General features: G+C 44.3%; 1 protein-coding gene and 1 pseudogene across 4 annotated transcripts in view; one reads left to right on the top strand and one right to left on the bottom strand.

Moving 5' to 3' along the window:
• The window catches only part of tp53bp2b (tumor protein p53 binding protein, 2b), a 54,168-nt gene extending 45,328 nt beyond the window's left edge, over positions 1-8,840 (top strand). For 2 of the 4 annotated variants that reach the window (XM_048247919.1, XM_048247918.1), the window contains exons 12-19: positions 25-514; positions 907-972; positions 3,364-4,352; positions 4,942-5,079; positions 5,541-5,674; positions 6,627-6,793; positions 6,987-7,186; positions 7,521-8,840. In XM_048247919.1, coding sequence (XP_048103876.1) covers positions 25-514; positions 907-972; positions 3,364-4,352; positions 4,942-5,079; positions 5,541-5,674; positions 6,627-6,793; positions 6,987-7,186; positions 7,521-7,562 — 2,226 coding nt within the window. In that variant the 3' untranslated portion in view covers positions 7,563-8,840. The remainder of the gene's footprint in view (positions 1-24; positions 515-906; positions 973-3,363; positions 4,353-4,941; positions 5,080-5,540; positions 5,675-6,626; positions 6,794-6,986; positions 7,187-7,520) is intronic. The other 2 variants (XM_048247921.1, XM_048247920.1) reach the window with 1 other exon arrangement.
• Positions 8,841-10,639: 1,799 nt separating this feature from the next.
• Positions 10,640-15,062, bottom strand: part of LOC125297753 — a 130,350-nt pseudogene continuing 125,927 nt past the window's right edge.

The raw sequence follows: 15,062 nt of genomic DNA, 5'->3' as shown, positions 1-15,062 counted from the left end.
CTCTTTCTTCTCTCACTTTCACAGAATGGCAAACCTCTTCCCAAGGTCCCTCCCCCTGTCCCTAGCAAGCCCAAAGCCCCTCCTCCTGCTCCTCCCTCCTCCTCCTCCTCTTCGTCGTCATCTTCCTCTACCTCATTCTCCAGATTCACCACGGGTACCTTCCCTGGCAAGGCCCGCCCCGTGAACCACCCGTCCGGCTCCGACACGCTTCCCCCCTCGTCCTCCGCTCGCACCCTTCCGCTCCCCCTGCCCCCGAAGCCCAAACCGGACCCCAACGCACCCTCCCTCACCCCTGCGGCCACCGTGCACCCCTTCACGCCCGACCCCTTGCCCTCGGCGGCATCAACGTCGGCGAAGGATCCTGCCGTCAGCGCCAACAACACGCCGCCGCTGTCGCGGCCGCAGATCGTAGCGGCTAGCTCCATCTACTCCATGTACACGCAGCAGACCACGCCGGGGGGCAAGGCCTTCAACAACGTCGGAGGGGGCACCCTGCCCAGGTCGCACCCCAGAGGTGAGCGGAACCGTCGCTGTCCGATCGGATGTAGACAGGGTTTCCGCGGGGTCCTAAAAAATTGTTTTTCACTATGAAGGGAATTATTTTTCGTAATTTGTGTAGGTTATACATTTGAATCATAACGGTCATAAAAAAGGCTTTAAAAAGTCTTAAATTTGACTGACTTAACCCTGCAGAAGCCAGGATTGAGTCCTAGTCACTGCCCAATCAGCCAATCAGAAGTAAATATAAGGTGTGGGGGGTTCCAGTTTTTGGTAGTTAGACCTGGATAGCGTTGCTAAAGAGAGTCCATGCCTGATCTGGCTCAAGGTTTATCTAGATGAGTTTATCTTCATCACGGAACATCATGTAAGGTGTCAGCTTGTTCCTCTTTATGTGCATCTCAACAGAGCGCCCTGCATGGAAGGCGTACCCCGACTTAGGTGGGGGTACGCTGCCACGATCCAAACCCAGAGGTAAGGGGGTTCATCGCAGTAGAAGAGGCTAGCCGCAGGCAGCATGTCACACTCTGTGTCAGAGTTTGCTGTTGTCTGCGGTGATGGTAGAAGTAGTTGTTATTTGTGTAGTATTAGAAGTGTTATCATTTAGAATTAGTAGTTGATTAGATTCAGCACTGGGTGTAGTTGTGGTGCAATCTAAAGGAAATGAAAGGTTCATCCTTCTGGTGCAGAATTGTCTTTGGAGGCATTCTGGTAATATATGGGCAGCTGTGGCCCACTGGTTAGCACTCTGGACTTGTAACCGGAGGGTTGCCGGTTCGAGCCCCACCAGTGGGCGGCTGCTGAAGTGCCCTTGAGCAAGGCACCTAACCCCTCACTGCTCCCCGGCGCCCGTTGAAGCAGGCAGCTCACTCTTGCCCGGGATTAGTGTGTGCTTCACCTCACTGTGTGTTCACTGTGTGCTGTTTGTGTTTCACTAATTCACCGATTGGGTTAAATGCAGAGACCAAATTTCCCTCACAAGATCAAAAAAGTATATATACTTATACTTATACTGGTGATATCCCTGCAAGATTCTTCTAAAAGCTTTACTGGTAATCTCTGCTGATTATCTGGCTGCCAGTGAGCATCTTCCTTTGAATCCCCAAAGGATATCCTCTTTAAATAAATCTTTTACAAATCTTTACAAGATATTCTAAACAGCACCAGAACCCACTAAGTGCCTTTTGATTCCTGAGAGTGTTTGCAGGAGTATGTTTAGTAATAGCTCGTGCGCCCACTGATGTGTCAACCTTTTCCTCTGTAAGTAGAACTCTAATAGTAGCACTTATTTCCTAACGTTCTCTTTTACAATTAGTGAGACAGTGAGTTTGATATAGTCCTGTTCATTTGCATTATTTTACAAATGAAGCATAGATATCAGGATATATCTTCCCAACATGCTGGTCTCAGGTCTGCGGGTGACAATATGGTATTAGCGCACCATCTGTGTGTGTATTAGAGTATTCATGAAGAAACAGTGGGCGGCTAATAGGAAGTAGCCTAGAAATCTAGACGCGCCCCTAGCGGCAGCAAATTACATTTGTTGCCAGGGCTAGTCTAGCAACTCTCCGTTGGCTTGTGAGCTCCAGAAATCGAAACTCAATCAGGCCAATGAAATCATGTATAGAGTCGTTAGGTGGGCTTAACATAATGATTGATGGCAGAGTTGCAACGGTTTGGCTTGAATTCCCTGCTACTTGAAAACAAATAAGATGGATGTTGCTGCTGGCGAACAGTGTGACACGAGTTAAGCTTTTATTAAGTTGCCAAACGTTTGAACTAGCCAAGTAGCTTCCCATGGTGGGAAACGCATGCGACTCATAGCACTGTCCTATTGCGTGCAGAGGGAATTTGAAAGACAACTGATTATCGCGCCCCTCGGACTGAGCACTGCGAACGGTGAGTGCCCAGACCCTACATTTTAATGTGGGTCTGGCTCGTCGGGCTAAATAGGAAGGGGACCCAAGCAAAAAGTAGTTGTGCTAATTGGCTAATGCATCGCAGCTGTCAAATCAGGAATAGATATAAAAGGGAGATGGGAGGAGGGCACACTGAAGAAGGCACATGCCGAAACGCGTCTGTGTGAATAAAAGTGAACTACATGATCTGACTACTCAGGCCGACACTCTAATAGTTTGGAAAAATACACACATTGAGTGAAGCCTGCTCCTAATCCTCGCCTGCACTGTAGCTGGCCAATCAGTGCTCTAAACTAGAGCTATGTTTATGCTGAGAAACATTATGTTTGCTAGTGTTTGCTAAACATGGCAGAGGAATCAACATGGACAAGGCATGCCCCATGCAGAAATCAAAATGGCTGTTGCCAATGCTGCCATTGTGCAATGCAGTCCAGTTCACACTGGTTCCCATGCTCGGTGGAATATACCGGTAAAACATTTGGGGTCATTTAAAAGTTTTCTTTTTTTGCACCTTGGTGCAAATTGAGAAAAGCAAAGTTTGAATGACACTGTAAGTATCATGCTACTCCACCAACAGCTAAAAGTGACAAGATATAGTTTGATTAGGATATTTTGCAAGATGTTTTTTTCCCCCCATGGCAATATTCAGTCAGTGTAAGGCTTTCCTCAGTGCCTTCTAATTCCATCATTCAGTAGGAGTGGTTTGATTAGTGATTAGTGGTTCGATTAGTGATTTAATGTGTAACTCGCTATTCCATACGTTTCCATAATTATGTATTTTTGTATTTGTATTGATGTATTTTTTTCTGGAATTCATGCCAAGAGTGATGGCCTGTGTCTTGTTTCCTCAGTTCTCTTTGTGTTTCATTCTCCTCTGTGTTTCCTTTCTTTTCCCCTTTTCTCCTTCTCTTCTCTTTGGTTCCCCCTTTCATTCTCTCTGCTGTAGTCTATGGAAAGCCCGTCCTCCCATCCACCGGCGGGCAACAGCACAATCCCCCCGATGGTTTCCACGGCGACCGGCCCTTTGCTGCAGAAACCGAGGTCGACCACGCGGGCTCTACGGCCTCATCGTCCTCATCGTCCGCGGCAACTACGTCCTCGTCTGGCGATGCCCCCCCTGCGCAGCAGGAGACGACGGACAGGGCGCCCCGCCCCCTCAGCCCCACCAAGCTCCTCCCCTTCCTGTCGCAGCCGTTCCGTCACCAGAGCGACGTGGACCTGGAGGCGCTGCGGAAGCGGCTACACCACGCGCCGAGGCCCCTCAAGAAACGCAGCTCCATCACGGAGCCCGAGGGCCCTGCGGGGCCCAACATCCAGAAGCTTCTCTACCAGAAGACCACGCTCGCCGCCATGGAGACCACCACCGTCGTCGTGGGAACGGCCACGCCGCCGCCACCGCCCTTCTTCCAGCCGTCGCCTTCCTCCTCGTCCGGCCCGCAACAAGACGCCGGCCGAGGAGGGCCAGGAAACGGCGCCATGACAGCGACGATGATGATGATGATGATGATGAAGGACAGCGGGGGCTTGACCGTCTCGGCGCTCGGTGACGACACCACCACCACCATCGGCGGAAGGCGGCCCACGGAGAGCCCCTGCACCATCATCCCCGAGCGAGTCGAGGAGGAGGACACCAGGCCAGAGGAAGAGGAGGAGGAGGAGGAGTTCGATGAAGACGACCTGACGCCACCTCCACTGCCGCCACGCTCTCCCATCCTGGACGACTTGTCGATGGGGGGCCTCCATCCGCACCTGCCCCTGCCTCTGGAGGATGAGAGGGAGCTGGACCCCTGCGCCCCCACCCCGCTAGAGGGGTACATGGACGAGTACCCGCCCTACCCACCCCCGCCGTACCCCTCCCAGGTGGAGCAGGAGCCACAGGTAGACGAGAGCAGCATGGAGCCGCCAGAGATCACCGGAGAAATGACCCTCCCACCGGTACATACACATACACACATACACACATACATTCAGTCTGCACATATACTCACATGTATACGTGCATCAAGATCACCGGACAAATGACCCTCCCACCAGTACATACACATACACACTGTACATACACATATCACCTCCCACCCATACATACGGACATACATACACAATACACACATACATACAGTATGTAAATTCATGCAATCATACCGCAGAAATGACCATCCAACCGGTACATACAGACATATAGTATATACATACATGTACTTGCATACACACACACACATACACATGCATGCATTCAAACATATACATACATACATACATACATACATTTATACAGTATATGCATGCATAAATACATACCCTAAAAAGAAACATGTACACAGAAATACAATACATATACGGTATATGTACATGCAAACACACATACTGTATTTGTGTATGTGTTCATTTATGTAGACACAATTCTTGTACATTCGTACATACATGGAACATAAATACACACCTATGAACACAATAGCATGTGTTCTGAAGAAACTTAAGCTTAATGTATGAATGTCTCTGGTTGTCCTGTGTTCTGTCACCGCAGGGTAAGCGGACAAACTTGCGTAAGACCGGCTCGGAGCGAATCAACCATGGCATGCGTGTGCGCTTCAACCCACTGGCCCTGCTGCTAGATTCCTCACTGGAGGGAGAGTATGACCTGGTGCAGAGGATCATCTACGAGGTGAGACACTTCCCACTTCACAACATTTTAATAAGTTACAATATAACCTGGAGAGGTGAAACTTAACACTTTACACTTAATGCTATGAACCTGGAGAGGTGAGACCTCACACTTCATACTTCACACTATGAACCTGGTGAGGTGAGACCTCACACTTAACACTTTATATTTTACACTTTACAATATGAACCTGGAGAGGTGAGACCTCACACTTCATACTATGTCTTTACACTTTATGTGCACGTTACACTTTATGAATGCATACCATTTATTTCACTTTACAATACGTAAACTGTGAGGGGAGGATTTACAAGATGAGAATACGCACTTTGTGCTTTTGACCTGGTGCTGAACGTTTTAGCTTTAGCCTTTTTTAATTGTACTCTATAATACATGAGATACAGCTACTGAGAAGTTAATATAATGTGTGTGTGTGTGTGCGTGTGTGTGTGTGTGTTTAGGTGGACGACCCCAGCCTGCCTAACGATGAGGGCATCACTGCCCTGCACAACTCTGTGTGCGCTGGCCACACTGAAATCGTCAAGTTCCTGGTTCAGTTTGGAGTAAACGTCAACGCAGCCGACAGCGATGGCTGGTGAGAATCCGACGCCCACAATCAGCAAATGTTATTGACGTCTTTACTAATTACATATATGTTTGCAGGCTTTTCACCTTCATGATGATAGGAGAGTGAAGTGAGTGGGAGAGAGAGTGATGGGGTGAGGTGGGATGGGTGAAATGGCGCGGGTTGGACTCAAACCCAGGGGCCCCTGTGGGCACTTGGACCTGACTACAGGCACTGCGAGCATTCGGGGGCAGCCGTCTCCTACTGGTTAGCGCTTCGGACTAGTAGCCGGAGGGTTGCCGGTATGAACCCCGACCAGTAGGAACGGCTGAAGTGCCCTTGAGCAAGGCACCTAACCCCTCACTGCTCCCCAAGCACAGCTGTAGCAGGCAGCTCACTGCATCGGGATTAGTGTGTGCTTCACCTCACTGTGTGTTCACTGTGTGCTGAGTGTGTTTCACTAATTCACCGATTGGGATAAATGCAGAGACCAAATTTCCCTCACGGGATCAAAAGAGTATATATACTTATACTGTAACCAGGGGTGCCAGGTCATGTGGGAGATTGGAAGGTGGGATATTAACGAAGGATAGAGTGACTTCCAGTCCTTGATCATGATTGGCTAAATTGTGTTCTATGCTGTTGTAACCTTGATCATGATTGGCTGAATCGTGTTCTATAATTTTGTAACCTTGATCATGATTGGCTGAATTGTGTTCTATGCTCTTGTAAAACCCAGCGCAACCCTTCATGTTAATTTCAACCCTTCACTGCATTTCATTCTATATTACTGCACTATGAATTGATACAAAAGTTTGAGTTGTCTCTACGTTGCTTGGCAACCATTCAATGGTTGTGGTCAGAGCTGTCATCAGTAGTGATGTGATCAGAGCTGTGATCAGTTGTCAACCACCCACCTCTTGCATATCTCTTTCCCTCTCTCTCCCTCTCTCTCCCTCTCTCTCCCTCCCCCCTTCTTCAGGACCCCTCTGCACTGTGCGGCCTCCTGTAATAACGTGCAGGTGTGCAAGTTCCTGGTGGAGTCCGGCGCAGCCGTGTTCGCCGTCACCCACAGCGACATGCAGACCGCCGCCGACAAGTGTGAGGAGATGGAGGAGGGCTACGCCCAGTGCTCGCAGTTCCTCTACGGTCAGTGTGTGTGTGTGTGTGTGTGTGTGTGTGTGGCCCTTTGTATGTTGACAATGACATGCCAATTGTGTGTGTGTGTGTGTGTTTTAAGATGTATGTTGACTTTTTGGATTTTCTGTAAGACAAGTGGCCCTCTGTATGTTGACAATGACATACTGATTGTGTGTGTGTGTGTGTGTGTGTGTGTGTGCAGGTGTTCAAGAGAAGATGGGTATCATGAACAGAGGGGTGGTGTATGGCCTGTGGGACTATGAGGCAGAGACTGAGGACGAGCTGTCCTTCAGGGAGGGGGACTGCATGACCGTGCTGCGCAGGGAAGACCAGGAGGAGACGCAGTGGTGGTGGGCCCGCTGTGGAGACAAGGAGGGCTACATCCCACGAAACCTACTAGGGGTCAGTCTCTCTCTCTCTCTCTCTCTCTCTCTCTCTGTCTCTCTCTGTCTCTGTGTGTGTGTGTGCGTGTGTGTGCGTGCGTGCAGGCATGAGTGCATGTGTGTGTGTGTGTGTGTGTGTGTGTGTGTGTGTGTGTGTGTGTGCGTGCAGGCATGAGTGCATGTGTGTGTGTGTGTGTGTGTGTGTGTGTGCGTGCGTGCGTGCATGCATGCGTGCATGTGTGTTTGTGTGTGTGTGTGTGTGTGTGTACGCTGATGATATTATTGTGTGTTAGAGTATATTTGCTGATAATGTTGCTCATCTCTCTTTTCCTCTCTCTCTTCCTCCCTCACAGCTGTACCTGAGGATTAAACCCAGACAAAGAAGTCTGGCTTAACAGCGTAAAACACACACACACACACACACACACACACACTGTCAAGCAGAACACTGAGGCACTGTTCAGAATACCAAACTAAATTACTTTTTGAAGGTGGTTTAAAAATGTCATTTCAACACGTCTTTATTCAAGAGGGGAACTCAAAATGTCATGAAGCGTCAGATCAGTGATTGGTTGATTGATTGATCTTTGAGATTACTTTGTTAAAATAAGCTTTGTTAAAAGCAAGCCCTGCAGATGGAATGGTAAAATTTGGACACAAAACTCTTATCTGATCACCTGCAAATAACATTTCCTTTTCTGTGTTGAAAATCTGAACAATCTGATTTCCACTCAGTCTGTTCAGCCTCAGTCACAATACAGATAATCTGATGGCAAACACACACACACAGTTACAATACAGAGAATCTGATGACACACACACTCACAATGTGATGATACACAAAAACACACACAGTTTGAACGTAGCCTGAGATTATCCTTCAGATTTTGACATGAATAAAAGTGCGCCCAGAAAGTTCAGGATGCTTAAAGGAGAAACACACACGCACACACACACACACACACACACACACACTCAAGCAGAGCACTAGGAGTCAGAGTACAGAGATTCTGATGAGTGTAACAGGGGTGAACCGATGTGTCTGTGGACAGAAAGCAGCCTACTGTAGGCTACGAGCTCCTCTCCTCATGAGCTGGACACATTCAGAGGACAGATGAAGAGAGAGTCTTTCTCTGACATTCACTCAGAACATTGAAAGAAAAACATCCTGCTTTTTTGGTGTTCATAAAGGCTAAGGCTTATCTACAGAGTGGAAAAAAAGTCCATATTAACAATGATGATTATGATGAAGATGATGATGATTAAGATTAATTATTATCATTATTATAAACATGATGATGATGATGTTGATGATGATGACTGATTAAGATTGTAACATTTTGTCACACTGTTTTCTTCTCTGTTTGTTTTTTGTGTGTAAAACGTTATTTGTAAATGTATCCAAACACAATCATACTGCTGGATATTCTCTCATCTTTCATCTCTTCTCGCTCTTTCTATTTCAAAATGAATGTCTTTTGATAAGGACCTCATGTAGTTTGTGTATGTAGACATTTGTGTAGTTTTTATTTTATTTTATTTTATCTTATTTTGAGTGTTCAGCTAAGTTCCTCTAGTAGAGAATTGTTACATCACGGAATGTAAATGTCACGAGGAGCTTTTCGAAATGACAAAAATTATTTGCTGCAAACAATAAAAGCAGATGAAAGCAACCAGGTCTGTCCTTTCTGATAAAATAAAAATAATAAAAGATTGTATGAGTACGTTTGAAAAGAAACTATGTTGAATAGATACAAATAATACCTATTACGCTTAAGTCTTTTATAATAAAAACATATTTAAACCAGTGTATATCATAAGATGTATTTCCTGAAATGTCCAAACAATTACATACAATTCCATTAACAGGAAATTCAGAGCAACAAAAATATAATTCTCATGGTTCCATATAAACTGATTGACATACATGACAACATTTTGTAATATACAGACATCATATGTATATATATTGTAGCGATCTCACCCTCAGACAAGAATCACTTTTGGCTAGGACGGCCATTTATTGGAACAGGCATCAATGTTAAACACAGACAGACTCAGACAATTACATAAGGCAACACAGGGGTAGTCTCAGCCGCGCATGTAACACACAATAAGGGTTTACCACACACATCAACACGAGGATAAACACATGAGGTACAACCAAAGAGACTAACACGCTAACAAATACACACAACATGGTAAACGCAAATACAACTACATAACCGACATTACACATTATAGCATTCACTCGCACTGCATTCTGGGAGATACTCACTATATAATATGAGACAACCCACAAACCTTAACTAATCATATGTTCAAATGGTTATTTCTTCTCATACGGTTCCTGTTTATAGCTAATTGTGTACATTTTTGCCAGCACACAAAACGCCTTTCTTTTTTTTGGAGTGTTGTGTGGAGATTGATGATGAATAGAATGCGTTGAGTCCATTTTGAGATGAGTCTGAAACGCGGGGGTGTGTGGAAACAATGAAGTGCTGTCTGTGAATTGTGTCTGTATGGGCTGTACATACCCATATTTATTCTGCTCTTATAAGATAACTAGTAACTGCTAATACACAGGGATGGATTACTGCACGGGCCTACCAGGCCCAGGCCCAGGGGCCCAAGGGGTCAGGGGGCCCTGAAGCCCAAGCCTTTGCATGGAATCATTGCCTCAATATCAACACATCAGGATGTAGGCTATGAATCTGATTGAATTTAGTATTGGCCATCCCCAAAATACACCAGAATACAGGAAATCACATCAAACAAATTAAAAATGTCCCCACATATTCGACAATTAGCGGGGGGCCTTTAAAACATCTGGGCCCAGGGGCCCGAAAGTTCATAATCCGCCCATGCTAATACACTGCACATATTTATAAACCACCTTCTGTAAATCCACTCTATAGTACTGTCTACACTGTACTATATTTCTTGACCTGTCTATGCACCACCTGTCTGTACTGTGTATATCACATTGCACTTTTCTGCCTTTTTTTTTTGCACTTCTGGTTAGACACAAACTGCATTTCTTGGTCTTTGTATTTGTACTCTGCACAATGACAATAAAGTTGAATCTAATTTAATCTAAAAATCAACAAATAAAACAACAAATATGGGGAGGCAGGGCACAGATAGAGTACAAACTACCACTGGATCCCTCAATATAAATATAAATATAATATAAATATATAAATATATATATATATATAATATAAATATAAATAGCATGCATGGTCTGTTTCCGTGTAGGCACTGATAATCTATAACTGCTTGTAAGAATTTTTCTAATCCACATTTTGAGTATCCTAATATGAACCGCGTTGGGAGTATACTGACGACATAATGATAAAGAGTCCAATAACACCTCTACAGTGAAGATGGAGACATTTGTAATAATAAATCAGGGGTTCTCAAAAGGTTTCTGTTATTCCTCACTTTGGAGGAATTGTCAAGTTCCATCTGAACCCACTACCCCGGCAAAATGGTAGCGTTAAAATATCATTTTCACATTTTGGTTCCACGTTACATTTCCTGTCTTGGTCTGCTGGATCTGATGTTGTTTTAGTTCATATGTCAGTCTGTTTATGACTTATGTTGTGTGGGACTATTTTGTTTTGAGTCTATGACCTTTCTTGTCAAAAAAGAAAAGCATTATTAAAGATAGGTACAAAAAGGTCCACCTGTTCATCGTGCCCCATCTGTCATGTCTCTATTCCCACTAGCGGGGCCTGTCCCACACTTTGAGTACCACTGAGATAAAGCAAGAGATCCCTTACGTTCCCTTCAGTCAAGGAAGAACGGAATATAGATACAATTAGTATGTCTAATACAATTAGACATTCTGGGGCTTCAGTCAAGGGAAATCATGTGACATGAAATTGAACAACGTCCCGAAACAATGTTTCAAAACATCTGTTTTCCATCCCTTCATCCCTTCATGCAGCATAAAGAGATCATGTGATCTGGCACAGGGATGCTGATGAATCATAATAAACCATAAACCCTGGACAGAGGGGCTCAGTGAATGTGGAGTGGAATGTGTGCAGGAGGGTGAGCGTTGTCAGAGGAGACACTGTAGAAGGACAGAGTGCCAGCTGGCCAGTCCAGGTACACTCCTACTCTTCTGGAGCCGGAGGATGGGGCAGGTATGTCGGTGCGTTCATTACTGTGTCTGGCAGAGTAACTGTCAGGTGAGCAGCGTAGACTCCAGGACTTGGCATTACATCCCAAGCGACTGTCATCATTCCTCCCCTTTCCTCTTGATGCTTTTATAGGCCACAGCTAAATGAACCACACCTTCACTCCACTCAGCCTCCCAGTAGCAGCGTCCAGACAGGCCCTCTCTACACAACACCTGAGGCCAGTAGTGGAATCTGTCTGGGTGGTCAGGATAATTCTCACTCACACCTCTTAGCGTTCTGTTCTGATCAAGAGTGTGAGACGTCTGCTTGCTGTGTTTGGGTCCAACACGAGCTCACAGGCATCTGCAGACAAGAGAAGAGAGAATGTCTTCATCAGCATTTGGGTAATGACAGCTCAACACACACACACACACACACACACACACACACACACACAGAATGCATTTCACTTTTTATGTATGGTGTTTTTATTCTGAATCTTTACTTTTACTTTAGATGTATTTCTTTAATTTTGTAAACTATTTCAGTCAAGTACATGCAGAGTTGGGTGTAACACTTTACTGTAATCACATTACATTTGACAGTAACAAGTAGTGTAATGTGTTACTGCTCTAAATTCAGTAATCGCCCTACAGTTCCTAACAGTGTGTGAGCAAAGATTACTTTATTCTCCTATTTGAGCCTACTAGGAAATAGGAATCCTTCTCCTCAAGCTGTGGAGACATATGTTGCAGTGGTGTGCTTTACCCTGTCATGAGCAAGGTCCATGGAATCAGGCCACCTCCTACAACACTGCCTCTGAGACAGTGTTCTTGGCTTTAGATGATACTTCTTTGCTTTCCTATTTACGATCAGGCCGTTTATAAGAGCTACAAATAAAAGACTAAATATTCACCCGAATAAAACAAATCAGCCGTTCAAAATATTGCGGTATCAGTGTGTGTGTGTGTGTGTGTGCGTGTGTGTGTGTCAGAGGCGATTGCTCTAAGACTACAGGGGAAGCTCAGCCTCCTCTAAAATATCATGGAAAATCGCATCAAGTAACACTATCAGCCTACATTAGCTTCTAGCCTACTATTCCAACTAGATGAACATGCTGAAAACATGTTCATCTTCATGGCTAGTTTGTTCTGCAATAAGGTTTTGCCGGTCATTTATCGTGATTTCGCACCCGTAATACATTGCTGTGATGACACGATCCATCAAAAAACCATGCATAAAACCCATAGACGCTCGGCTTCACTGGACTTTCAATGGCACTACAGAGTGGGCTGATCTCAGTGCAGAAAAGCTACACGTTTATTGTACAAGCGCCACAAAATCAAAGAACAATATAGCACCTTAATAATATTAATTTAATAATTGACCATTTTTATCCAAAGAGCAGCAATCGCCACTGGTGTGTGTGTGTATGCACGCATCTTCTGGGAGCGCGACAAGAACATTTGCAAAAAACAAAAGTCATCAGACTATTTTTTAGCTTACTACTGAGCAGGAGAGTGGGAAACAGTGCACAACCAACTAATAACTAGTCTGAAGTCAATCACACCACGAATTGCCTCCAAAAAAATGTCAGGGTGTTATATAAGGTAGGACTGCCACTGTTTGTACAAGAGCATCTAGTATTAATGACAGAAGGTGTACAACTCGAGAACGCACTTCACTCAAAGCAGTTCAATTATTTTAAAAGCAGCATTGAGGTTATGTGTTTCTGAACTTGAAGGCAGGTTTCAATAAGACAAAGCAATGATCAGCTATCTTAAAGAAATGCCTGGTAGGCCTCAGCTCAACCTGGTTTAGAGTAGTGTAATATACTAGATTATGCTACCTTATGTTTCACACGTCATTTATTAAATAATAAATAAAAAGGAAGGATGTCAATAACGGTGTCCATAAAAACATGTCAACGTAGTAACACAACAGTAATGTAATGCATTACTTTCCATAGAGAGTAAATAAGTAATGTAAGGGATAACATTTTTTTACAGTAGCGAGTAATGTGTAATACAGTACATTACTGTTTTTGTAACACTGATAAAAGCATCCCAATCGATTACATTTGGAGCAACACCTGAGGACTTACATTTCCGCACACCTGGTCTGAGTCTGATTTCTGCACTGTGGTCCGTACTGAGGAAAAATAATACAAGAGGTGGGCATTTGAGATTCAATGTGTAAATTGTATGACATTCAAATCTGTTAGCCAAGCTATGCATCTTCGTTTACATCTACATGAAGTCATTTAACTGATGCTTTTTATCCAAAGCAACTTACAACAATCAAGATACAATGAAGGTACAGTGCCACTAGGATGTTGTTAGTGCAGCAATAAGTGCTACTCACATATAATAGAATAACAGTTCAAACCAGGGAGAGGGATAGTCAGTATGGGGAGGAAGGAAGTGGTAAGCAGGGGTGCTGTCAGAGGGGGAGGGGTGGTTAGGACAATTCTAAGGGCACTGACAGGGGCCTCCAGAGACCACTTACTATAATGTTCATAGTCCGAGGGACCCAAAATTTTTTTCATAGGGCCCAAAACCTTTAGTGGTGCCCCTGGTGTTAAGTGATAAAAGATAAAGCATCTCCAGTTTCTTTGGAGTTTGATCTTATCTTGATAAATTGTATTTATCTTATCTTGCTCCAGCTTCCTTGGAGCAAGATAAGATAAAGCATCTCCAGCTTCCTTGGTTTCTCCACCATTATTTCCAACATTATTATATCTCGAACTTATTATACGGCTCTTCACAATGCTAGTAGAACGCTCCATTGACTTGAATGGGATTTCCCAACGTTCTACGGTAAAATATTTTCATGTAATTACCGCTGCAAACATATAATTACCGCTGTCAATGGCAACAGGTTTTGTGCTGCTGATTTAAGTTTTTTATATCACTCCGCAAGTAGTCCGGTCACTTCTTGGATTGGAACTTGGAAGTGAAAGGAGACGGTTGATCTAAAGAATGTTTGATTCAAGTTCAGCGTGTGTTGCGAACTATTTGTTTCTCAGCAAAAGCCACGACAAAATGGTAACAAATAAGTGTAAAGAGACAAATCGTGGAGTTTATTTTTTCGCTTTGGCAAGTAGCCGTATAATAAGCGGGATAATCTATAGAACGCCAGCCATTATTGGGAAAATAAGTCCCTTCAGGGTGAAGCAAGACCCCTCCGCTGGCACGTCAGGGTCCGGTTCGCCCTGTCGGGACTTTTTTTTCCCAATAATGACCGGCGTTCTATACATTATCCCTTACATATCTCCAACATTGTTTTTGAAATCTTCAAAATAACATTTAAGACTAATTATACACAAATACAAAGCTAAAGAATACAACTACAGGTGTAGGTACTTAAGTATCTCCAGTTTACAGCGAGGATCCACCAGTGTGGCAGATAAAAGTGTTAGTCCTGATTCTCCAGGATGGTTGTAGCTCAGATCCAGCTCCTTTAGATGGGAGGTGTTTGAAGTCAGAGAAGAAGCCAGGTCATAACAGCTAGACTCAGAGATAAGACAACCAGAGAGCCTGAGTAAGAGTAAGAGAGAGAGAAGGGGGGGGGCATTAAACATCCCTCTACTGCACAATATTCTCAAGACATAATAAAACATTTTATTTCACTAAAAAGGGTTTGTATAAATACAAAGGATTCAAAAGAAAATCCAGGTACAGCTTACAGAACAACAAAAGGTGAAAAATAAAGAAATATCATAAACAACCATTCACCAGTCTAAAAGTGTGTTAGCTGCTA

Source organism: Alosa alosa, chromosome 7 (genome assembly GCF_017589495.1).
Source record: "Alosa alosa isolate M-15738 ecotype Scorff River chromosome 7, AALO_Geno_1.1, whole genome shotgun sequence".
In the NCBI taxonomy this organism is placed as follows: Eukaryota; Metazoa; Chordata; class Actinopteri; order Clupeiformes; family Clupeidae; genus Alosa; species Alosa alosa.
Note: the sequence above shows the minus strand (reverse complement) of the source record. Positions and strands in the feature narration are given on the sequence as shown.